This window comes from Myxine glutinosa, chromosome 12, assembly GCF_964187855.1.
Source record: "Myxine glutinosa chromosome 12, kmMyxGlut1.1, whole genome shotgun sequence".
Classification (NCBI taxonomy): domain Eukaryota; kingdom Metazoa; phylum Chordata; class Myxini; order Myxiniformes; family Myxinidae; genus Myxine; species Myxine glutinosa.
Window position 1 is genome coordinate 16,161,919 of NC_136272.1, and position 26,478 is coordinate 16,188,396.

The 26,478-nt window shown below is 43.3% G+C and overlaps 1 protein-coding gene across 1 annotated transcript in view; it reads left to right on the top strand.

Annotated features, from left to right (window-relative positions):
• Nucleotides 1–26,478, top strand: part of LOC137438171 (voltage-dependent L-type calcium channel subunit alpha-1D-like) — a 429,914-nt gene that overhangs the window by 91,202 nt on the left and 312,234 nt on the right. The window contains exons 3-4 of the mRNA XM_078766514.1: nt 4,395–4,534; nt 25,953–26,095. Coding sequence (XP_078622640.1) covers nt 4,395–4,534; nt 25,953–26,095 — 283 coding nt within the window. The remainder of the gene's footprint in view (nt 1–4,394; nt 4,535–25,952; nt 26,096–26,478) is intronic.

Sequence of the window (26,478 nt, forward strand, 5' to 3'; positions counted from 1 at the left end):
ATATATATATATATATATATATATATATATATATATATATATTGTTACGGAAACGGGGGACGGCTCTCCCGTTAGCAAGGGGGGGGTTAATCCCCTTGTCCTGTTAAGCCGGCCGTCTCCGATCCTGAAGCTACCCTGCTCCCTTGTGTGGTGGGATTGCCCGAAGTGATTGGTCAAGGGATTCCCGTACACCTCTGGCAATCCCTTCACAAGGCAGGTGGGTAACTCCGCTCGAGACCACGGGCAAGATGTTATTTGCCGAGCGGTTTTAGCAGCCCGCGGTTCGAACCATTAACCAAAGACTAACCCGATCCTGAGCGTTGGCCAAATCGTGCCACAGGTGTTCAATGATGGAAAAGACAAGGACGATCGGACGAGGAAGAAGAAGAAGACAAAGGTAGGAAGAACAGAGATTTATTAATTATTTACACAACCACAATCAAAGAGAAGAAAAGATAAGAAATGTAATTTACAGGGAAAGATGGACACAGAGCAACTTATACTTATACAAACTTACTTAAAAGCCCAGACAACACAGAGGACAGACGACGAGCAGACTCACACGACTGGGGAAGATGGATGCCAGGGATCGATGGTTGGAAGGAGAGGAAGGTTCAGCTGGACGCAGGCTGGAGCTTGATCCCGCACGGGACGTCGGGGCTGGAAGTGGACGGCCACCGATTCCACCGCAAACTGGTTCCCGCGTAGCAGCGCGTCAAAGCTGCGCATCAAAGCTGTGCGTCAAAGCTGCGTGCGCGCAGGGGCTGGACAGCGTCGTCTCTCTCTCGGCAGAACCGCAAGCCTGACTTGGTTCAGCGCAATTCAACTCCTCCTCAACTGAACTCTTACGCATCTCTCTCGGTGGGGGCTGAGGCAACGGGTTTTATAGGCCACACCCTAGAATCTTCTTGAACCTCCTCGAAGTTTCTTTCCTCCGCCCTCTCAGGCAAAACCCCTCATGCTTGGTTGGTTGATCGGGGGCTGGCTCACTCCTCCTTCTGATGACGAGGTGGGGCCACACCCTTCTTCTCCGAGTGACCATGCCGTAATGGAGGCAAATGCAGTTGGCAATAATGCAGTTGGCAATACAATCGGCAATGGAGGTTTTGGGCAATTGAGAGGGGATCTACCTTATTTGATTTGGTGCAATGCAGAGTCAACTAATGGAAAACAGAGCCTTAAACTGGAACACATAATAAAGATATAATTATTTAGAAGGGCCTATGATTTTCTACATGTATGTGATGGACTAGCTAAAGGGACAACCTTTGACCTTTACACAAATGGAGGTATTTACAGGAATCATTACATTATTTACAATGGGGGTATATTTACAATGAATTACACACACAGTGCACGGTTTCCCAAATTCGTTACAATATATATGTATTATTACGTGTTACCTCCCCAAACCCTGGTTAGGATGCACTTCCGAGTCTCGAGAGGGAACGCGGCAGAAAGATTATTGATTTTGAGTGTTTTAAGAAACCATGGTAAAACCACACCAATGCAATTGTGGAGAACAAAACAAGTAATTGTATTAAGATCTCTCACATACACAATAACAATACTATTAAAGAAAGTACAATGAAAATATCACTTTCATCAAATGAACAATACATATGATGGTACCATCATTCTCTAATGCTCTCAAAGCAATAAACTCACGATACGCCAAACGTGAGTGGAATGCTTTGAAAGTGCTACGAAGGAGGAGAGCTTTAAGGAGGTCATCCTGCCTGCCTGCCTTGGCCCTGATGCTGTTCTCATCCTCCCTCCTTTGCCTGTTGATTGTCCTGCTTTGTCTCCTCACCTTTTCGTCTGCCTGCTGCCTCCTCATTATCCTGCCCATCGCCTGCTCTGTGCCCAACTCCTCCCTTCCCCCGCTGCCACCAGAGATAAGTCGCCCAGTCGTTTCCCTCGCCCCGTCTGTGCTTGTGACTGGAGAGAGAGGAGCCTTAGTTTTTATATGATTTATTTTACCTCTTTACCTCAATGTATATAGTTATTAGTGAATTCATTTTCTCTGGTTGTGTTTTGGGAATGAACCTGTTTGGTTTAAAAAAAAGATAATATCCTTGTGATTCTCCTCAGCCTGTGCACCATAATAATAATCGCCATAATTCGGAATCCCTCGGAGATAAAGCCTTTTTCAGTCCATCCATTCACTGGGTGGTGTTAACCATCCTGTGAACAAGACAATATGTATATGCATATACTAGCGATGTACCCATGCTACGCATATGATGGAGGCCATAATCTCAGAAAACAAAGCTTGCACCAATAAATTCCACATTCCTGTGACACCTTCAATCGAATGTCGGGCATGGACAGCTGGTTCGTGAAGGACTGGGGCAAAACACTTACTGCAGCTAACCCCAACAGAAGTAAGGTGGGTAATATTTCTGTGATGTCAATGGTGAAACGGCAAATGCTGAATCCGTGAATGTCACGGGTGGAAACCCTCACATCATTTCCTCATTCTCGTTGAAACTCGATCTCTATATTTTTATTCCAAACAGCATCATTTCAATCACAAATTAATGCTGTACCATTTATATAACAACATACAATGTTACAAATACTCGTGAAATAAACAAATATAAGAGTTTGTTCTCACGTGATAATCAGCACAGATTAATCTGCCGGTGAGAAATGGCAGATACGAAAAACTTCGTACGGATCGAAAGTCAAAATAATAATTGTATTGAGGAATTTATGAAACCTCCCACCTACTAGTCAGGGCCCTTAGGGATATTCTGGTTCAAATTCTTCCAAAAGCATCAAATTTGGCGCAGATGTTGCCCATGCCATACTCTTTCAATTTTTGACGGGCGCCAAGGGCGGTATGATCCGGGGACCATACCGGTCCATCCCGCCATGTCACCTGACCTATGACGTCATAATTAGGATATGCATCCAATCACATGGCGTACTATAAGTGGTCAAAGTTCAAAATGAATCGATCGAAAAATGAAGGCAGGGATCCATTTTTAAGGTTTTCATAAAATCCAATATGGCCGCCAGGTCACGTGACCTATGACGTCATATTTATGACATGTATACAATCATGTATACATGAACCCGGATCATGATCGCACAAAAATTAAACACAAGGATATGGCATACAGTTCATAAAACATCAAAATCCCTACCTTTGTAATTAGACTGATGAACTGCATATGCCTGAAAATTAGGAAATAGACATGTAAATATTTCCTCTAATTGTCAAAAATAAGGTCAGAGTTCGATTACCCAACCCAGAAACATAAAATGGTGAACCTCGCGTAAATCTTGACAAAAAAACTCAAAAACCGACATGTTTGACTCAAAAATGACCTTTAAGATGACCTTGAGGGTTGACCTTGACCTCGAATCATCAAAATAACATCATAATTGGATTCCTCGACCTCGAAAACCCCTGAAAAGTGGTATCGTACATGATTCCAACCCTTTTGGTTATTTAACTGATTTTCCTCTAATCCGGTTGGCGGCCATTTAGTATTTCGCCAATATGGGCCCCCCCGGGGGGGGGGCGCCCGTCTTGGCGCCCGTCAAAAATCGAAAGAGTATGGCATGGGCAACATCTGGGCCAAATTTGGTGCTTTTGGAAGAATTTGAACCAAACGGCCCCAAAATATCCCTAAGGGCCCTGACTATACCTTACAACATCCGCTGGGACCCCAGCACGTTCCACAAAAGGTTTGGTGTAGCTAGCCCCAAAACTGAGGGAGTAGTTTAGGGACGGACAGACAGACAGACGGACGGACGGACAGATGGCCAGACACTCCTGTTTTATAATACAGATGCATACACACACACACACACACACACACACACACACACACACACACACACACACACACACACACACACACACACACACACATACACACACACACACACACACACACACACACACACACACACACACTAAGAGGTGACATGTTTTCTGATGACCCTCTTATTCTGTAATGATGTGATAATTGTCTACTAATGTCCTTGCCCTCCATATAATATGATTGTACTGTATCCATAGAAGGTGCCCCAATAACCTTTACTCAATTTTGATTTTAAAAAACACTGGAATATTGTTTTAGAGGGATTGCTTTGAAGGTGTTACTTCTGGAACCTCCCAAAATCAAGCTTACCACCAAAGCTACACCCAGAAAGAAAGGAACTACCAGGTTGTGATGCCATCTCGGGTCCCAATTGTACTTCATCTTTGTCCATTAAGTTACAGAGACAGAGATGCAGACAGATCTTGAGCCCCCATTGTTTATATGGCGTTTTAACACGAGCACGACGGGATAAATTTACATCCATCTTGTATCTTGTATTTTTGAAATTGCTGCTTAAGATCTTAACCTTTGCTTGTTTGGTGCATCTACCAGGAAAAGGTGGAGTACGCGTTCCTAATCATCTTCACGGTGGAGACCTTCCTGAAAATAATTGCCGATGGCTTGGTCATGCACCCCAGTTCCTACATTCGCAATGGCTGGAACCTGCTGGACTTCATCATCGTGATTGTTGGGTATGCATTCCTAAAAAAATAGCTCTGGTAACAAAATGGTGTCCGTAGAATGTTCTGGAAAACTGGTGTTTTTTTATACAAAGCACACTTGTCTTGTCTTGTGCACCTTGCTCTTTACAGAGCATCGTTTCTGCCAAAGCTTTCTTTGGCAAGGGTTACCATCCTGGATGAGTCGCCATTTCAATGCACGTTCAACTGAGGGTGCAGGAGATAGCTCTTCTACACTTCGTGAAGGACACCGTGGGATCTTTAGTATCCACCAACCAATGCTAGCAGACAGGACACCTATTTTAACGTCCTCCCGAAGGACGGCACACCCATTGATGAATCACCCTGCGTGTGAAACACCACTTATCTTAAAAAAAAACACCAACACCTGTTTACAGCTCAGAGGTGCATGTGCATACCTTTAGGCCAGTTCTAAGGTGAACTGCTTTAATGAAGCAAAATGTAAGTTTAAAGGACCGATAATGACTAGATATGTGCTCTTCTCCTTCACAAATGTCCCATAAATGTATGCAGAGGCAGTGGTGTCTTGTCCACGATTTCCTGTGAAGCACGTGACCTCGCATAAGCATTTCGACCATTCTTTTACATCGGACTTGGTCACTTGCGCACACGTTACTGAGGAATTCGCAGAAGTTGAATTTACACCTTTATTTTTGCAACAGGATGTAAAATGAATAACCTGATTATAATAAGATCTCGTAATGCGTCGTTATTGAAATTCGAATTTTATTTTGCTTTAAAACTAAAGATGAGGTAGCCAGGACATTTTTGGACTTGAACATCCTGCAACCTTATGGTGTATAGGTATGTGGACTTACCTTTGAGCTGTCTAGTCTGCGTTTGCTTCCTGACCCTATTATAAAGTGGTGGCTTGGTGCTTCCTGGGCAGAGCATCTCGAAGATAGAGGTTAAACCGGGTGTTACCTTTCCTAGCATTATCTGGTGGATACCACACAAAAGAAGAAGAAGAAGCGGGTGTAAGTTAGCGATCGCACCAGTGTCTTCGCCGATAGACGAGTTATTGCTGGCAGCCCAAATCAAATTCCAAATTCCTGCCCTAAATCTATGGGAACACACAGCAGCTCTACCAGCATTATTATTATCACATTCATGATTCGGATTATAAATAATTAAATCAATATATGTGGGAAAATTGCCCAGACCAGGAATCGAACCCAGGTCCTCTAGTGAACCGTACCAGAGCTCTGCCATCCGAGCTATCTGGGTTGTGTGTAATTCGACTCTGCGACCCTGACCAGGTGTGTAATTTTCCCACACAAAGAATCGCCACTCTCTTTCCGTTAATGCTTCCGGGGCACTCGCTGCTAACCATAGGAGCACCAACGGCCTGAACACGAGAGGGTCTTCCTCTAATGCGAGGACAAATCCATGTCCGCTATTATAAACACCACTGGGGGCGTAGGGAAGCGATTACATTGATGAACAGGATTATAAATAATTATTATCAATTTTCAAGTATCACATTTTTACCAGCCATGACAGATTTCACATTGATCAGTGAAGCGGTTTCAGAGAAAGGATTATTATTATTATTTATTTATTTTCAGCCTTTAGCACTGGACAGGCAACTTTTAGGGTGGCTTGATTGTTTCTGCATGGGTGCATTTTGCTACATTAAAATTGATTTAGGAAAACCCTCACTTATGCATGCAAAAGAAAAGTATGGAAATTTTCACGTTATAATCTCTGGAAGTGTCACTCCCTGAAAGTAAAGGATGTTGCGCTGATTGTTTCTGGAGTTTTATTGATTTTGATGTCCAGGAAATAATCGTTCCAGTTCCAGGAGTTTCTATTTGGCATTATTACAGAATCTAACATGGAATTGAACTGAGCAGATTGAATACAACCCTTTACACACTTTATTTTAACCATGAGGAAGTGATGTTACTTACACTCCAGCCATAGTTGTAAACTCCGTGCCAATCATAACTCTCACACATGATGGCAGCTGCAGTCAATGAATCACTAATTGACCACAGGTGTTTGCGCCTGTGAATACAAATGTAAAAGTTCTTCCTCCCAGTTTTTGAGTAGGCCTGTAAAGCCTGGTATATTTTGTCCTGAAAGAGCAGGCCTTGAAGCAGAGATGCCAGAGCGGGAGGTGTGGGGGCATTGGGAGGGAACAGTGACTTTCAGTTAAGTTTGATCTCACGTGGCACTGAAACCACATGAGACTGCGCTGTGTCGAGCATGCCAACAGCTGACCTCTCCCACGGTTTGACTTGTGTGCGTGAAACTTTCCAATTCAGCTTTGAAACTTTCCAACACAGTCGGCCCAGCTTTATAACGGTGTGTGCATGTCTGCCTTACACTGCCTTTCCAAAGTAAAAGCTCCCACAACTAACATTTATAACGAATCCTGTGCACCTCTTTGATTCCATTGCAATTTTCCAACCGAGGAGTTTTTAGATTTTGCACATGTCAGGAGATGTTCCCTGGCTCGTTCAATATCTCCCACTACAAAAGGTACCAATCTTTTTTAACGTATGTGCACACCCAACCATTGTCATAACGAAGATTATGGAACAGGGCAGGGCATCCGCAGAGAAATGAAACATCATGTTAATATAAAACTAGAGCAATGCGAATTTGTCGCCAATATGTCTCCACATAGTTGCACAACAGGTATACGCCCTTGTTCACTGTCCTAAAAAGAAACAAGTTTGATTTAAATCCCTTCAGCTGTTTTCAAGTATCACATTTTTACCAGTCATGACAGATTTCACATTGATCAGTGAAGCGGTTTCAGAGAAAGGATTTTTTTAATTATTGGATTTCAAGCTAATATGGCTGCCATACCACGTGACATATGACCTTTAAAATGTACACTCTGCATATGTATGGGTAGGGGATCACGTTTGTGAAGTTTCGTGTTGATCGGATGAGGTTAGTTTTTCTACCCAAGATGGCTGCCAAACCACGTGACCTACGACGTCATCATTTTCGAACTATATGCAGCAATGGTGCTCGATGATATTTGTAAAAATTCGCATCGATATGGTAAGCGGTTTCAGAGATATAATTATTCATTATCCGGGCGCAATCCGGGCGCAATCTGCGGAAGGGGTCCCGGACATCATGATTGAATTGCGAGCCTCTCTTAGACAGGACATTTTTCGAAAGCGTCTAACTCCCATTTTATGCCTTAAATCCAATATGGCTGCCACACCATGTAACCAATGATGTTTTCCTGATAATATTTTAATCGCCATGCCTAGTCAATGACATGTAAAGTTTCGAGTCAATCGACTTGGTGGTTTGGGAGAAGATATTTTTAAAGCTTTTAGGTTAAATCCAATATGGCTGCCAAACCATGTGACCTATGATGTCATAAATGTAACATTTCAATACAAATGGGTCATATATTATGTGCATGCAATTTCAGATTTTTAGGATAAGGAATTACGATTAAAATATTTTTGACAAGTATACCACTTCACCTGTGATGTCATCATTATCGTGCTTTTTTTTGTTCCCCATTGGGAGTACTTGACAATGTGCTAAGGTTCAAATTTTTCCATTCAGCGGTTTCCGATAAATAATTTTTTTATTATTTGCTTTTAATCCAAGAAGGCTGCCATACCACGTGACCTATGATGTCACATTTATCACAAAAAACATTCTGCATGGGTGTCACTTCTACCCTGAAAGTTTTGTATCAATTGGACATGCGGTTGCTGAGAAAAACGGGGTTCAGCCGGTACGGACAGACGGACGGACGGACAACCCGAAAACATAACCTTCCGGTGCGGAGGCATAAAAATGTTATGCTATTTGAATATTGGAAAAACCCTTTTGAACATAGAACTCAGTATATGAAGAGTTGTCTCGTGCAACCATCGCTGCAAACCACATCACATTAATGGGGCTATGCTGAACGGGTCCCGGAGCTCCAGACTCCCTTGGACCGGGCGCAATCTGCGGAAGGGGTCCCGGACATCATGATTGAATTGCGAGCCTCTCTTAGACAGGACATTTTTCGAAAGCGTCTAACTCCCATTTTATGGTGCGATTGTTTTACAACCGTGAACGAATGAATCTGTCTTGTGTCAGCTGATAATGAGAAGTTGGACGGGCGAGGAAATTCCACTGGATTTTTTTTGATGCGTCATTACTATCCGTGTGACGGAATTATAATGAACTGATTTTGGATAATATCATTATACTAGCAAAGGTACCCGGCGTTGCCTGGTAGTATCTAACTTACATCCATTGGACTACCAAAATTAAGCACATAATTAGAGACAAACATTTTATGAGGCCCCTACCGGTGTACACTGGAGGGGACTATAGGTTTGCACTCCGTCCGTCAGTCTGTCAGTCTGTCAGTCTGTCAGTCTGTCAGTCTGTCAGTCTGTCCGTCCGTCACGCAAAGAACAGTTTTCCGGACTTTTTTTTCTTCTAAACTCTTAATGCTAATGATTTCAAACTTGGTACATGGTTTCCTCATGATAAGTTACAGATCAAGTTCAAACTTCACGACGTTTCGATCATTTTTGAGAAAGTTATGGCACTTTTAAATTTGGTAATTTTTAATCTGGGGCCACGCTGATAAACGCCTCTTATTAGTCCCCTACCGGTGTACACCGGAGGGGACTATAGGTTTGCACTCCATCCCTCCATCTGTCAGTCTGTCAGTCTGTCAGTCTGTCAGTCTGTCCGTCAGTCCGTCACGCAAAGAACAGTTTTCCGGACTTCTTTTTTTCTAAACTCTTAATGCTAATGATTTCAAACTTGGTACATGGTTTCCTCATGATAAGATACAGATCAAGTTCGAACTTCATGACGTTTCGATCATTTTGACAAAGTTATGGCACTTTGAACTTTGGTAATTTCGCCCAACAGTTTTCCAGACGACAGACTGACGGGAGGGGACATGTATTGCAGCGCAATACTCAGAATGCTTGTTTATCAAGCTACAAAATATTGAACAGAAATATCAACAAAATTGATCACATTGGTATAAATTGTTTATATACCAATGTAATTGTTTTTTCATTGAGGAGGTGGGGGCGAGGGTGGGGGGAGTGGGGGAAGAAGGTGTTGGGTGCGGGGGTCGAGGGAGTAATTTCGTAAGAATCTGCAATCTCTTTTTTGCTTTTCTTCTTCTCTCTCACATATTGTTGTGGGAATAATCTTTAGGGGTTAATAAAACTGTTTAGTATAACGATAATTATTTCTTAGCATTTGTTAACTCAACTGGACTATGTCCAGCTGAGTTTTTGTCGACACCCAGTGTCCGTCGTCCGTCATCCGTTTGTCGTCTGTCCGTCTGTCTGTCTGTCTGTCGTCTGTAAACATTTCGACGTCTACGCTCTAAAAGTCACAAATATTGACCAGATCTTGAAGACATAAACTAGTTTGGGATTGCATTTAGCAAAATTATTTTAGATTTTAGCAAAATCTAAAAATTAGCATAGCAAAAATTAGCAAAAATCTAAAAATTATAGTGGTAATCTTTAGCAAAATCTTTTGCTAAAAAAGGATTTTAGCAAAAAAAGCAATATAATTGTTTATAGAACACAAATAAATTGTTTGGGCCAGAACATATAAATTGTTTGGGCCAGAACATATAAATTGTTGAGGCCAGAACATATAAATTGTTTGGGCCAGAACATAAATTGTTTGTGCCAGAACATATAAATTGTTTGTGCCAGAACATATAAATTGTTTGGGCCAGAACATATAAATTGTTTGTGCCAGAACATATAAATTGTTTGGGCCAGAACATATAAATTGTTTGGGTCAGAACATATAAATTGTTTGGGCCAGAACATATAAATTGTTTGGGCCAGAACATATAAATTGCTTGGGCCAGAACATATAAATTGTTTGGGCCAGAACATATAAATTGTTTGGGCCAGAACATATAAATTGTTTGGGCCAGAACATATAAATTGTTTGGGCCAGAACATATAAATTGTTTGGGCCAGAACATATAAATTGTTTGTGCCAGAACATATAAATTGTTTGTGCCAGAACATATAAATTGTTTGGGCCAGAACATATAAATTGTTTGGGCCAGAACATATAAATTGTTTGTGCCAGAACATATTAATTGTTTGTGCCAGAAAATATAAATTATTTGGGCCAAAACATATAAATTGTTTGGGACAGAACATATAAATTGTTTGTGCCAGAACATATAAATTGTTTGGGCCAGAACATATAAATTGTTTGTGCCAGAACATATAAATTGTTTGTGCCAGAACATATAAATTGTTTGGGCCAGAACATATAAATTGTTTGTGCCAGAACATATAAATTGTTTAGGTCAGAACATATAAATTGTTTGTGCCAGAACATATAAATTGTTTGGGCCAGAACATATAAATTGTTTGCGCCAGAACATATAAATTGTTTGGGCCAGAACATATAAATTGTTTGTGCCAGAACATATACATTGTTTCGGTCAGAACATATAAATTGTTTGTGCCAGAACATATAAATTGTTTGGGCCAGAACATATAAATTGTTTGCGCCAGAACATATAAATTGTTTGGGCCAGAACATATAAATTGTTTGGGCCAGAACATATAAATTGTTTGGGCCAGAACATATAAATTGTTTGGGCCAGAACATATAAATTGTTTGTGCCAAAACATATAAATTGTTTGTGCCAGAACATATAAATTGTTTGTGCCAAAACATATAAATTGTTTGTGCCAGAACATATAAATTGTTTAGGCCAGAACATATAAATTGTTTGGGCCAGAACATACAAATTGTTTGTGCCAGAACATATAAATTGTTTGTGCCAAAACATATAAATTGTTTGTGCCAGAACATATAAATTGTTTGTGCCAAAACATATAAATTGTTTGGGCCAGAACATATAAATTGTTTGGGCCAGAACATATGAATTGTTTAGGCCAGAACATATAAATTGTTTGGGCCAGAACATATAAATTGTTTGGGCCAGAACATATAAATTGTTTGGGCCAGAACATATAAATTGTTTGGGCCAGAACATATAAATTGTTTGTGCCAGAACATATAAATTATTTGTGCCAGAACATATAAATTGTTTAGGCCAGAACATATAAATTGTTTGTGCCAGAACATATGAATTGTTTGGGCCAGAACATATAAATTGTTTGGGCCAGAACATATGAATTGTTTGGACCAGAACATATAAATTGTTTGTGCCAGAACATATAAATTATTTGTGCCAGAACATATAAATTGTTTAGGCCAGAACATATAAATTGTTTGTGCCAGAACATATGAATTGTTTGGGCCAGAACATATAAATTGTTTGGGCCAGAACATATAAATTGTTTGGGCCAGAACATATAAATTGTTTGGGCCAGAACATATAAATTGTTTGGGCCAGAACATATAAATTGTCTGGGCCAGAACATATAAATTGTTTGGGCCAGAACATATAAATTGTTTGGGCCAGAACATATAAATTGTTTGGGCCAGAACATATAAATTGTTTGGGCCAGAACATATAAATTGTTTGGGCCAGAACATATAAATTGTCTGGGCCAGAACATATAAATTGTTTGGGCCAGAACATATGAATTGTTTGGGCCAGAACATATAAATTGTTTGGGCCAGAACATATAAATTGTTTGGGCCAGAACATATAAATTGTTTGGGCCAGAACATATAAATTGTTTGGGCCAGAACATATAAATTGTTTGGGCCAGAACATATAAATTGTTTGGGCCAGAACATATAAATTGTCTGGGCCAGAACATATAAATTGTTTGGGCCAGAACATATGAATTGTTTGGGCCAGAACATATAAATTGTTTGGGCCAGAACATATAAATTGTTTGGGCCAGAACATATAAATTGTTTGGGCCAGAACATATAAATTGTTTGTGCCAGAACATATAAATTGTTTGGGCCAGAACATATAAATTGTCTGGGCCAGAACATATAAATTGTTTGGGCCAGAACATATGAATTGTTTGGGCCAGAACATATAAATTGTTTGGGCCAGAACATATAAATTGTTTGGGCCAGAACATATAAATTGTTTGGGCCAGAACATATAAATTGTTTGGGCCAGAACATATGAATTGTTTGTGCCAGAACATATAAATTGTTTGTGCCAGAACATTTAAATTGTTTGGGCCAGAACATATAAATTGTTTGTGCCAGAACATATAAATTGTTTGGGCCAGAACATATGAATTGTTTGTGCCAGAACATATAAATTGTTTGTGCCAGAACATATAAATTGTTTGTGCCAGAACATATAAATTGTTTGTGCCAGAACATATAAATTGTTTGGGCCAGAACATATAAATTGTTTGGGCCAGAACATATAAATTGTTTGGGCCAGAACATATAAATTGTTTGGGCCAGAACATATAAATTGTTTGGGCCAGAACATATAAATTGTTTGGGCCAGAACATATAAATTGTTTGGGCCAGAACATATATATTGTTTGGGCCAGAACATAAAAATTGTTTGGCCAGAACATATAAGCATCAATTTCTGAGGTGGTAGTCCAGGAGGTTCCAATGAATTGAAAAATGCAGTATGATGGTCTTTCATAAGCAGCCTATGGCTGCTGGTTGCATCATTTTTTGTGTTGCAGCTGTGCCACTGATTCAATACACCCCAATTACCAGTAAGCTGGTACTCATTTTGCCGACCTCGGAAGGATGGCAGGCTGAGTCAACCCAATTGGTGCTAATTCAACGGCCCGACAGGGAGTCAAACTCAGGCCCCTAAGATCTCAAGGCAGGTGTCCCACGGTGAGGCTAACTGCATACTTCTTCAATGCAGATTTGCCTCATGTGTGAGCTCCTGCAGTGAGGCTATTGCTGACTTCCTCAATGCAGATTCTCCATACCTGCAAATTCTCAAGGCCTGAGCTGCAGACCTCTCGTGTGCATTTTGTAAAGACATGTACACATCGGATAAGAACATTAAATACATACAGCCAGAGGTTTGAATAGCTGAGGACAAAACAGTAGGGAAGGGAAAGCAAACATCTCACTGTACATACGCAATGCATATATATTCGACAAATCATATGTCACACCTATCTCAACTAGAGAGGTTCCAGGGAACCTGAACTCAACTGGTCTATATCAATATGGTTAGAATATGCATAATAGAACCACAAACTATATAGTTTATATGTGCTAAAAATATATGACAAAAATTGATTTTTCAATATGGCCGCCCTGCCGTGCCCATTTTTGGGTGTGCAACGCCCAAATGCAATCCCAAACTAGTTTATGTCTTAAAGATGCTGCATAACAAGTTTCATCAAACTTTATCAATATTTGTGACTTTTAGAGCATAGAAGTTGAATTGTTTACAGACGACAGACAGACAGACAGACGACAAATGGACGACGGACGACGGACACTGGGTGTTGACAAAAACTCAGCTGGACATATTCCAGTTGAGTTAACAAATGCCAATAAATAATTATCATTATACAAAACAGTTTTATTAACCCCTAAAGATTATTCCCACAACAATATGTGAGAGAGAAGAAGAAAAGAAAAAGAGATTGCAGATTCTTACGAAATTACTCCCTCGACCCCCACACCCAATACCTTCTTCCCCCACTCCCCCCACCCTCGCCCCCACCTCCTCAATGAAATTTCATGTTTTACTGGATTAAATCACATGCAGTACTTGCATTTGGATGACCTTTGAGAACTTATAGTGATATAATATGAGTTCCCCTGATAGGAACTTCAACGCAGGATGAGGCCATTAGGCCCATCAAGCTTTAGGTAATTCCATCAGAATTGACCAGGAATGCTAAGTTTGCCAAAAATTGCCAACAATGTCAATTATACCAAACAGAACTAAATGGAATATGTCTTTGATGAGAATGATAGACGATGTCGGAACCATACGAGGAGGTGTAAAAATTGGTGGTTAGGTTCTAAATTTCCTGGAATATCCATCATGAAAGCTTGGGAATGCGTGACTTTGTTTATCATCCTGAAAGCAAGGATACCATGCGTAGCGTGGGTTTCATTGGAATACGTTGACGGCTCGGCTCATTTTAGAGAGACCCCATCGAGACCCTTCGATAAAACGGTTTTACAAGCGGGCACGACTTGGATATTTAGGTTTCGTCGGAAGAGAGGATCATGTGGGCAGGACCGGCTGGTGTCTGTGCGGGCAGATGGGACTCCGCATTGCTCCGAGGAAGGTAATCTGCAAATTGTGACAGGCAATTTTCACCTTCTCCAAGAGCCACCCCAGAATAGATATCAATAGAGAAAGTTGCTAAAGGGAATAGCTTTGGCCTACACGGTCTTATTGCAAAAAAATAACACAAGACGAACAAGGTACACGCGTGGTGAAAGTACAATGTGTGCCCGTGTCAATTTTCTTCATCTTTTGGCACCCCTGAACATTTGGGACAATTTTATTTCGCCCCCCCATCTCCTCCCCTCTTCCCCTTACCCACTCCCCCACCCTCCAACTACAGCACAAATGCACAAGGCAATAGTTTTTGATGAAAAGAAAGCACCTGCTTGCACGTTCCATTATTTTCCACAACTGATGGCAGAACATGCAGCCAATCAAGAGAGAACTTGGTGTTTTTTTGAGTTGATAAGGTGTGCGGGATTGTGATGATAATTGCAGTAATTATGCTGATGATAATGATATGATGATGACACACCGCAGGGCTGCATTGAAATTGGCATTATCATCCTATAAGCTTTAGTGCAGTTGCTAAGCCACCGTGTTGTTGCCAGGGGAACCGATATTTATTTAATTTTTTGCATTCATATGGTACTTGGTCAGGGGGGGTTTACTCTATGGTTGCATATTGTTGTGACGTGTGTGGTGTGAATGTCGTAGTTTGCCATGTAGTGACAAAAGCTTTATTTTGTTTTTCTGGCACCTAAGAGGATGTGTGATGTTGTGTAATGTTGTGTGACATCCCATGGTATGCTTCTTGGAGTCCACCTGTCAGCAATGGGGAGCCCTGCAGGGAGAGGGGTGGTGGTGGGGGGTGGGGAGCGAGTTTAAGTTGTGTGCCAGGCTCTTTAAATATTGTGTTGAGGCATTTGTACGTTACACAGATTTTCCTCTTATCCGATGTTGTGAGTTTAATTGCCGCAAAAATCCTTTTTTCTGTGTTCCAACCGGTTAATAATATTGACATGATTACTTGTTTTCCTCCATCATCAATATAATCACAGCTGTTGTATCTCATGTTCATTATTACCTCCGCCACCAAAGGTGGATGAAGGTTATGTTTTCACAGCTGTCTCTTCGTCTAGGTTATGTTCCAACTATTTTGATGTCAAAAGGTCAAAGGTCAACTGAATGTCAAACTTCTAAAGTCATCAATTTTCATCCGATTGACTTGAAAGTTAAAAAGCACTTGCATAGTGCCTCATTGAATTGGGAAAGCAACTATTTTTGAGGTCAAAAGGGCAAAGGCCAACTCAAGGTCAAACTTCTAAAATCAATTTTTATCTGACAATCAATTTTCATCCGGTTGAACCGAGCTTCGATTAAGATCGTCAATTTAAATCTTAATGAAATGGATAATTTGATGTTTCAATAGCAACTTTTTTTGGGGTGGGGGAGGGGGATTTTGCAAGTATTGTGCTTTGCACTACCTCTTTCTTGTTCGCTTATAATAATAATAATAATAATAATAATAATAATGCATTTATTTTATATAGCGCTTTTCAGGAAGCCCAAAGACGCTTTGACAGAGTGCAAAACATAATGCATAGCAAAACATAAAAACAATTGCAAAAAAAGAAGAATCAATAGGGAAATATTCAAAGCACAAAGGAGGGAGAAGGAGAGGAGATAGTCAGGGGTTAGATGCTGTGGGTTAAATGTTGAATGCAGTGTTGAACAGGTGGGTCTTGAGTGATGTTTTGAATGTGGTGAGTGAGGAGGAGTCTCTGATGGTGTGAGGTAGCGAGTTCCAGAGGGTGGGAGCAGCGATGGAGAAGGCCCTGTCCCCCCAGGATCTAAATTTGGTCCGGATGGGGGGGGGGGGGGGGGTCAGGAGGTTGGTACCAGCAGAGCGGAGGTTGCGGGTGGGAGTGTGGCTGGAGAGGAGGTCAGCCAGGTAGGATGGGGCCAGGTTATGGAGGGCTTTGTAGGTCAAGAGGAGGATTTTGTACTGGATTCTCTGGGAGATGGGGAGCCAGTGAAGCTTGTAAAGGACGGGGGTGATGTGGTCACGGGTCCGGGAATGGGTGAGTAGACGGGCAGCGGAGTTCTGAATGTATTGGAGTTTATTGGTGATTGTTGAGGGTGAACCATAAAGGAGGCTATTGCAGTAGTCCAGACGGGAAGTGATGAAGGCGTGGATGAGGGTTTCTGCAGCCACGGAGGAGAGGGATGGACGGAGACGGGCGATGTTTTTCAGGTGAAAGAAGGCTGTCTTTGTGATCTGTTTAGTGTATTTGTCGAAGGAGAGGGTTTGGTCAAAGATGATGCCAAGATTCCGGATGTGAGGGGAGGTGGATACTGGGAAACCGTCGATGTTGAGGGCAAAGTTATGGGTGGACTTGGTGAGCGTTTTTGGGCCAATGATGATTATTTCAGATTTATCACAGTTAAGTTTGAGGAAGTTGATTTGAAGCCAGGATTTTATTTCAGTGATGCAGTTTGTCAGGATAGAGTGGGTGGCGGTGGAGATGGACTTGGTGGAGATGAAAAGCTGGATGTCATCGGCGAAGCAGTGGAATTGGAGACCATGACGGCGGATTAAGTGACCGAGGGGGGACAGGTAAAGGATGAAGAGGAGGGGGCCAAGAACTGAACCTTGGGGGACACCTTGGGGGAGGGGAGCAGTGGGGGATTTGCAGTTATTGATGGAGATGAACTGATGTCTGTCAGAGAGGTATGATTTAATCCAAGAGAGGGCAGTGCCAGTAATGTTAAAGGTGGTTTCAAGTCGGGTGAGGAGGATGGTGTGATCGATGGTGTCAAAGGCGGCGCTGAGGTCGAGGAGGATGAGAATGTTGAGGTTGCCAGCGTCAGAGGAGAGGAGAAGGTCGTTGGTGATTTTGAGGAGAGCAGTTTCAGTACTGTGGTTGGAGCGGAATCCGGATTGGAATGTTTCATACAGGTTATTGGCAGAGAGGTGATGTTTGAGTTGAGTGGCTACAGCGCGTTCCAAAACCTTTGACAGAAAGGGTAGGTTGGAGATGGGTCTGAAGTTATTTAGGGTGTCAGGGTTTAGTCCAGGTTTTTTCAGAATGGGGGTAACAGCAGCAATTTTGAGGGATGGCGGGACGATGCCTGTAGACAGGGAGGAGTTTATTGTTGCAATGATAAGTGGAGAGAGAGCAGGAAGGGAGGCCTTGACAAAGCTGGAGGGGATGGGGTCAAGAGTGCAGGTGGCAGTTTTCATTCCGATGAGGAGTTCAGAGAGGTCAGTAGGGGAGACTGGGGAGAATTGAGACAGGGGATGGCAGGATAAGGGGGGGCAGGTGGTTTGAGGGGGAGCGGGTGCGGCGGTGGTCAAGCTGTTGTAGATGTTTTCAATTTTGCGTTGGAAGAATGAAAGGAAGGAGATGCAGTTGTCTATTGTGAATGACTGGGTGGTGGTGTTCAGGGGGCTGAGGAGTTTGTTTATTGTAGAGAAGAGTGCTTTTGGGTTTCCGGAGCCAGAGTGGATAATTTGAGAGTAGTAGGCGGAGCGGGCGCGGGAGAGGGCATCTTTATAGTGTTGTATGTGGTCCTTGTAGGCCTGGGAGTGAACTGTGAGACCTGTTTTATTGCGGAGTCTTTCAAGTTGGCGAGCACGAGTTTTCATCAGGCGGAGTTCAGGGGTAAACCAGGGAGCAGAATGGGTGAAAGAAACTGCTTTGGTTTTTATAGGCGCAAGTTGGTCAAGGCAGGAGGAGAGAGTGTGGTTGTAGTAGTCAGTGAGGTCAGAAGGGGTGTGGAGGTCAACGAAGGGAGAAGTGGACATTTTTTCAGAGAGGGTCGATGAGAATGAGGTAGGTGAAAGAGCGTTTAGCTTACGGAAGTTGATAGTGCGATAATGCCTTGGTGCTGGGGTGGGGATGTTGATGGTCAGAGTGATGGCTAGGTGGTCAGAGAGAGTGAGGTCGGAGCCAGAGAGATGGTGCAAAATTAGTCCAGTAGAGCAGACAAGGTCCAAAATGTGACCACGGTTATGGGTAGGAAAGTTGACATGTTGAGTGAGGTTAAAGCAGGTGAGTAAATCAGTGAAGTCAGTGGTTAGCGTGGAGTCAGTGGAGTCCATGTGGATATTGAAATCACCAAGGAGGAGGATTGAGGGGGAGAGGGAACATAGCTGGGTCAGAAAGTAGGAGAAGTCAGACAGGAATGATGGGTGTGGTTTGGGAGGGCGGTAGACAACAGCCATGACTGACTGTGTGTGACCAGAGAGTTTAAAAGCCAGGTGTTCAAATGATGGAGCAGATGAGATGGAGATGAGGTTGGTCTTGATGTCTTGTCGGTGAATAACGGCAATTCCACCACCTCGGCCCTCCGAGCGTGGTTTATTGATGTAAGAATATCCATTGGGTGTGGTGAGGTTGAGCGTGTAGTAGTCCAGTGGTTGTTGCCAGGTCTCAGTGAGACAGAGAAAGTCCAGTTTATTTTCCAGGATGTAGTCGTTCAGGATGAGGCATTTGTTGTTGAGGGACCGGGTATTGAACAGGGTGAGCTTGATGTTGTTTTGTACGGCGGGTATGAATCCAGGTGATTTGGCCAGGGTTCGCAGACAGGAGGTGCGATTTTGTGCGTTGTTGTGACCAGGTGTGTTGGGACGATGAGTGGGAGTGCGCTGAGCCGACCAGAGGATGGGGATGGAGTGACCTGATTGTAAATAAACAAACTTACGACCGGAGCCACGGTGAATGTACCTGGGTCGACGCAGGAGTCCATTCGATTTGATTGCAGAGATGCATGATGGGGTGGAGCGGGTTTTAAGGAGGAGAAGCCTTGCGGCGGAGTACCGCAGAGCCATGCCAGCAGGAGCGAAGGGACGAGCACGAGGCCAAGGGTGAGGAGGCGAAACAATCGTCACAACCCACGGGAGTGGGCCCGAGGAAACAGCGAAGGAGCCGAGCAGGTGAAGCCAGGAGCAGAGCCGGGACCATGCAGAGGGCAGACAGGAGCGAAGAGACGAGCACGAGGCCAAGGTTGAGGAGGCAAAGCGGCAAATGCAGCGGCAAACGACCGCCGCCGCTAATCAAGATCACGGCGGCAAACCGCCACCACCGCCGCTGCAAACAATGGGCACAACCCACGAGAGTGAGCCCGAGGAAACAGCGAAGGAGCCGAGCAGGTGAAGCCAGGAGCAGCAGAGCAGAGCCGGGACCGTGCAGAGGGCAGACTCAATGGCCAAAAATCCGCCACGACCACCAGGAAAGCAAGATACGGACAATGGTCCAGTCAGAGAAGCAGCGAGCAAGTGACGCCAGCGTCCTCTCACGACCGGACCGGAAACGGAAACGCTTGGCTGTTCGCTCACCTTTCATCGCCTCCAGGTCACAATTTTAAAGCAATCTTCACAAAACTTGACCAAACGGTAGGGTTGGTGATCTGGCAGAATCCTATTCATCTCAAGAGGTCAAAAGGTCAAGAGGTCAACATAGGCCAAAGGTCAACCATTTTTTCAAATTTCTAAAATCTTCAATTTTCATCCAATTGAAATTTGAAATGAATTGAAATTTCAATTGAATTGAAATTCAAGACTTGAAATTTGAATAGGATTTACATATCAGCTAACTGAATTCAGCCACCAACTATTTTGAGGTCAACATAGACCAAAATGTCAACAGAGGCCAAAAGGTCAACATAGGCCAAAAGGTCAACATAGCCAGAATTTCTAAAATTGTCAGTTTTCATCTGATTGCCTCGAAATTTGAATAGAATTTTCATATCAGCTAAATGAATTCAACTACCAACTATTATGAGGTCAACATAGGCCAACAGGTCAACATAGACCAAATGGTCAACATAGGCCAAATTTCTAAAATTGTCAGTTTTCATCTGATTGACTTGATATTTGAAGAGGATTTATATATCTGGTCACTGAATTCAACCACCAACTATTTGTGAGGTCAACATAGGCTAAAAGGTCAATATACGCCAAACACCTAAAATGTAATCATCAATTTTCATCCATTTAACCTGAAGATTAAACAGCCATTGCATAGTGAGTGTATCACTGAATTGGGAAGGCAACTATTTTTGAGGTCAAAATGTCAAAGGTCCACTGAAGGTCAAACTTCCAAAATCATCAATTTACATCTGAAAAATAGTCAATCTTAATCCGATTGATGCTTCCATTCAGATCGTCACTTTTAATTTTGATGAAATGGACAATTTGATGTATCCATGGCAACTTCTTTGGGGAGAGGAGTGGATTTTGCAATTATTTGGGGTGGGCTCATCGCCTCCGGTTCTGCTGGCGAGGCTGTGTTTTTCCAAGCTCTCCACGCGATCAAAGTAAATTATTTTTCCCGTTTGTATTTTTGTCAAAACTGTATTTTTATTTTACTGTGTTTCTGATGACTGTGTGTTTCGAGTAAGATCTTGGTGTAAATCGTGCATACCTGTGTGTAATAGTCGGTTGTTCCTGCCGCGTTTTCAGGCCTTCTTCTTCAGCCGACACCTTTCCAATTCCAGTTTTTCACCATACTCCTTCAACTTTCTCCTTCTTCCTCTGATCCACTTTCACCTAACCTTCAAAAAAAATATTAACGAAGAATTTAAAAAGTAGGCCCCTCCTCCCGTACTAACACAATTGCTTATACACCTCCCTGTTCCTTCGTTCTCTGCTCTCCTGGCTGTCAATCTCCTATACTTCTGTTCCTGCTTCTGCACCTGTCCTGGAATCCTTAATCTCCCTGAGGAATACTTCGTGCCCTCATTTAGGGAATTTCCCCAGATAGTTTTCACGGTTTAGTTTTAAAATGTTTAAACTTTCCCCTGAAGTGTTGTATTCTGTTGTATATTATAACACTTTTCTTCTTCTTCTTTAAAAGGTTGTTCTCGATTTGCTCACCAAATCTCTTCACTTCAAATGAAAATTCAATCTCTTACAGTTCTGCCTTTCTTTCCCTAAACTCACCTGCATTCCACCCCGCCTCCAACGTTTTCAAACGGATCTCTGACTCGAAAATTACAAGAAACTCATTTTGCAATAAATGTTCGTTTTCCATTAATTGTCCACTTTCTAAAATCCAAACTCATCCTTCCCCTCCTAAACTCCCCCATCACCCCTCCCTTTCAAATTTCCCCCCTTGCCCTTCCCCTCCTAAACCCCCCCCTCACCCTTCCCATCCTAAACTCCCCCCTCACCCCTCTCATCCTAAACTCCCACCTCACCCCTCCCATCCTAAACTCTCCCCTCCTGAACTCCCCCCAAACCCTTCTGCTTCAAATTCCCCCCCCTCACCCCTCCCCTACAAAACTTCCCCCTTGCATCTCCCCTCCTAAATTTTCCCCTCACCCTTCCCCTTCAAATCTCCCCACCCTCCATTTTTCTCCAATTCTTCCCTCTCACACCTCCTCCTCAAAGCATCCTCCTCCCCACGTCCTCCCCCTTCCAGCTCTTACTTCTATCTCATCCAACCCTCTTCCTCGCTCTGCCCCCCTCAAACAACACTTCACTGTACCTCATCCAATCACCATCAAATATTTTGTCCTCCTCATCCTTCCCTAGCTCTTCTGATATCTCCGACACACTATCAACAGCTCTCCCTACATCCTCCTCCTTTCCCTCATCTTACCGTACCCCTCCCCTCCCCTGTTCTATAACCGATGCTCCCCCTTCCTCTTCCTTAATGGTATGGACCTCAAACATCTGGGGCCATCACTCAAACCTTATTGATCTCTCCATACACATACAGGTTGCTTCTGACAAACCAGACTTAATTGCTTAACAGAAACTTTCCTCCTTCAAGATGTCTCTGATTCCTTAATATATCTCACTGGTTAATCCCTCCTCCAGTATGAATACCTGAGTCCCGTCCTGGAGGTGGGGTTGCTATCTTTATCAAGAACTCTCTTCCTCACTCTCCCTGCACTGCCCTCTCTCCATCTTACCCCCAGGAGTACCTCTGGCTACGGCTTCCCTTCATTCCCACCTTTTGTTAATTTGTGTGTTGTACTGTCCACAAAACAGTGATGACTCCATCTACATCTCACTGTCTGATAACATGGACCAACTTCTTTCTACTCATCCCAACTCTCTCTTCCTCATATGTGGTGATTTCAACTGTCATCATGTCAGCTGGCTGGGTGTGGGTAGCTCTCACACCAGCCATGGCACCTCAGTAAAGGACTTCTGCGACCAACTGGGACTGACACAATCTGTCAATTTCCCAACCTGAATCTCTGTCAGTGGAGCATCTTCTCCTCCAGACTTGGTTATGACAAACTTCCCTGCAAATGTCTGCTGCTCTTCTTCTGCTCCATTCGGTTCTTCTGATCATGTGCTTGTTAAAGTGGACATCTCTCTGACCATTGTCAGAGAGCCTCCTCAGCGTCGACGAGTCTGGCATTTCACTCAGGCCAACTGGAACGGCCTTCAAGCAGCATCTTCAAGCAGCTGAACTGGTCTCCCATCTCTACTGCCTCTGACATCAACTCATCCTGGGAATTCTTCCAAAGTAAATTGCTTTCTCTCATGCACAGATTTATCTCATCTCATCTTCAGTTCTCATACCCTTCATCCCATCCATGGTACATGGAATCTTCTGGTGAGGCAGTTGCCCTGAAACAACTTGCCTTCACCTCCTGGAAGGCAAATCCAATGGAAGGCAATCTCATTTCCTTTCACAAAGCCCGGCACAAGTGTGTGTCTACCCTCAGGAGAGCCAGGAAACACTATCTCTCGACTCTCAAGACTGACCTCTCAACCCTGTCTCCCTCTTCCAAATCCTGGTGGTGTCTGGTCAAATCCATTTCTGGTGTCTGTTCCACCTTCATTCCCGCCATTACCTCAAATGGCTACACAGCTGACCCCGCACGTGAAAAAGCTGAATGCTTCAACTCTGTGTTTGCCTCAAAATCTTGTGTCCCAAACCTGTCTCTCTCTGTACCCACAGTACCCAGTCGAACTCAACTGCTCCTGGACTCTGTGTCCTTCTCTCCTGACAAGGTGGAGAAGTTTTTGTCAAGCCTCGACTTTGCAACTGGACCAGACGGCATCAGCCCACGGGTCCTAAAATCCTGCTCTGCTGCTCTTTCACACCCTCTCCCTGTTCTCTTCACCCTCTCTTTTGCTCAAGGTCATCTGCCACCAGCTTGGAAATCAGCCAACATTACCGCTTCACACAAAAAGGTGCAAAACCAGATCCTTGCAACGACAGACCAATCAGCCTTCTCCCAATTATCAGCAAGGTCATGGAATCCATCATTACTTCAGATATCAAATCCTTCCTCTTCTCCAATGGCTTGATCTCTGATCATCAATTTGGATTCAGAACAGGTCATTCTACTCTGGACATGCTGCTTCTGCTGTGTCAACAATGGATGGAGGTCCTCAATGCCAAACAGGAAGTCAGAGCTGTCTCCCTTGACATATCATGTGCCTTCGATATGGTCTGGCACCCAGCTCTGCTCACCAAACTCTCCTATGGTATCCATGGAAATCTCCACGCATGGCTTGTGGACTTCCTCTCTAGTCGTAGTCAACGTGTGGCCCTGAATGGATTTCTCTCATCGCCCCTTCCTGTTCTGGCTGGAGTTCCCCAAGGTAGTGTTCTAGGCCCTGTGCTTTTTCTGGTCTTCATCAATGATCTCTCTGACTCTCTGGAAAATCCTCTCTATCTCTTTGCTGATGACTCCACTCTCTGCCGCTCCATTCCTCATCCCTCAGATCGGTAATCTGCAGCCTCCTCACTCTCTGCAGACCTGGACAAAATCACTGACTGGGTAAACAAGTGGAACATGTCTTTCAATCCTGACAAATCTCACACTCTTACTATGTCTCTCCGAAAAGACCGACTGGAAAACCCTCCCATCCACTTTCTGAATAATCCTCTCCAAGAAGTTCTGTCGCTCAAGCTTTTGGGTCTCACTGTCTGCCATGATCTTTCCTGGGAAAACCACATTTCCAAGCTGGCCTCCAAAGCCAGTCGCTGACTGGGCATCCTCTGTCGTGCAAAGTCCTTCCTTGGCACCTCTGTGCTCCTCACTACATGCAAGGATTTCATCTGCAGCTCAATGGAATACTGCTCTCTCCTCTGGGCTGGTGCTCCTGCCTCACACCTTGCTCGGCTTCACGCTGTTAAAACCAAAGCTTTCAGAATCATTGGAATCTCCCGCGATGAAGCTAAGTTCGATACGAGGGCCTTTCACTTACTCACTGCTGGCAGGTTGGTGGTCTTTCTGTCTTATACGACTCCTCTCTGGCCTAGCTCCCCCAGCTCTCTCTGGGCTCTGTCCCCCAAACATTCCTACAGGTCGCACAATATCTGCCAGCAATCCTCTTTTGGTGAAACTGCCAAAATCTAGGCTCTCTGCTCACCTTCACTCTTTCATTCCTCTTTTCACCCGCCTCTGGAAGAAACTCCCTCACTCTCTTCGATCCCACTCCTCCCTCCGGGTCTTTAAAACAGCTGTTCACCACCATCTCTCATCTTCCCCCATCCAAAACCTTGATCTTTTCTACCCCTATTAATTTCACCCCAGATCCACTTTTTTGAAATATCGACTTCTTTCCTTGAAATCCTAGCAGTGTCCATGTGTTTTATACATCTCCCACCCCCACCCTTCCCATCCCTCCTTCCCCCAAGCCCTCTCCCTCCCACAGATCTCCCGTTTTTACTGTGATCTGAGGATTACACGGGGAGGAATTTGTCGATATCGCAAGCAAGATGCAGACGTTAGTCGGCATCAATGTACTTTTATATGAATTTCAAGGAGATTAGTAGAAGATGGACAAATACATATAGTAGTTGGGATATGAACCTTGATTCCTGTCTGATGATCCACGTGTTCAGTTGTGAAAACTTAACATGCCAACCCAATGTGATTTTACTTGTACGTTACGGTATAGTTATTGTATCGATGATGAACATGATACTGAATGGTATCTATCTTCACTAGTTTGTGGACGTTAAACCTCCAATAGTGTCCTTTGTGAATGGTTGGCGAGCTATCTCTGGCACCATCCATGGACAAATCACTGCATCAGCAGCACAGCTGCGCCTTGAGCAAATAATTATATCTGCAGCCATGTACTGCAATGAAAGAAGAAGAAGATCGATCTCGTGTTTTTGCATTCCATGTCTATCATGTATATCCTTGAAATGTTTGTCAATGTTACATAACAAAGTGAGTATGAACTAATGTAAAAGTGGAAGGAAGATGATTTGTTTGTTTTTAAACACACATCAGGGTTGAAATAAATGGCCTGCATGAGTTTCGAATGATTCGCAAAACATTTCCCATTTCCCGCTTTCCTCGTAGGTTGTTCAGCATGATGCTGGAGCAGGCGGCAAAAGTTGGTGACGGAAGCACCATCACGGGCGGAAAGCCTGCCGGGTTCGATGTGAAGGCCCTGAGGGCTTTTCGGGTTCTGCGTCCTCTGCGCCTCGTGTCGGGAGTCCCAAGTACTCATAGCACTGCTTCCCAAGTCTGGCGCATTACACGAGCTGTGCAGGCCGAGCTTCACTATAACTGCGTGCACAACTGCTCATCATCACCAGATCGGGGCAATAAAAATAATTTACTGGGAAAACATAAACAGCCAAACCTAGCAAACCCATTCGGTCCATGCATCACTGACGACATATTTTTCTGTTTAATTCTCCTCTTGTACGCAATACTGCTGTGCACACTTCCATGTTTTCACAATATGCTTTGCCTTCCTCCATCATATACCCTTTCTCCTTTACACATGTATGTATAATATGTATATATATAATATGCTAACAAATACCACCCTTTGCTTCCAGGGTGTACCTGGATGTAAATATGTAAATACCAGGGTGGG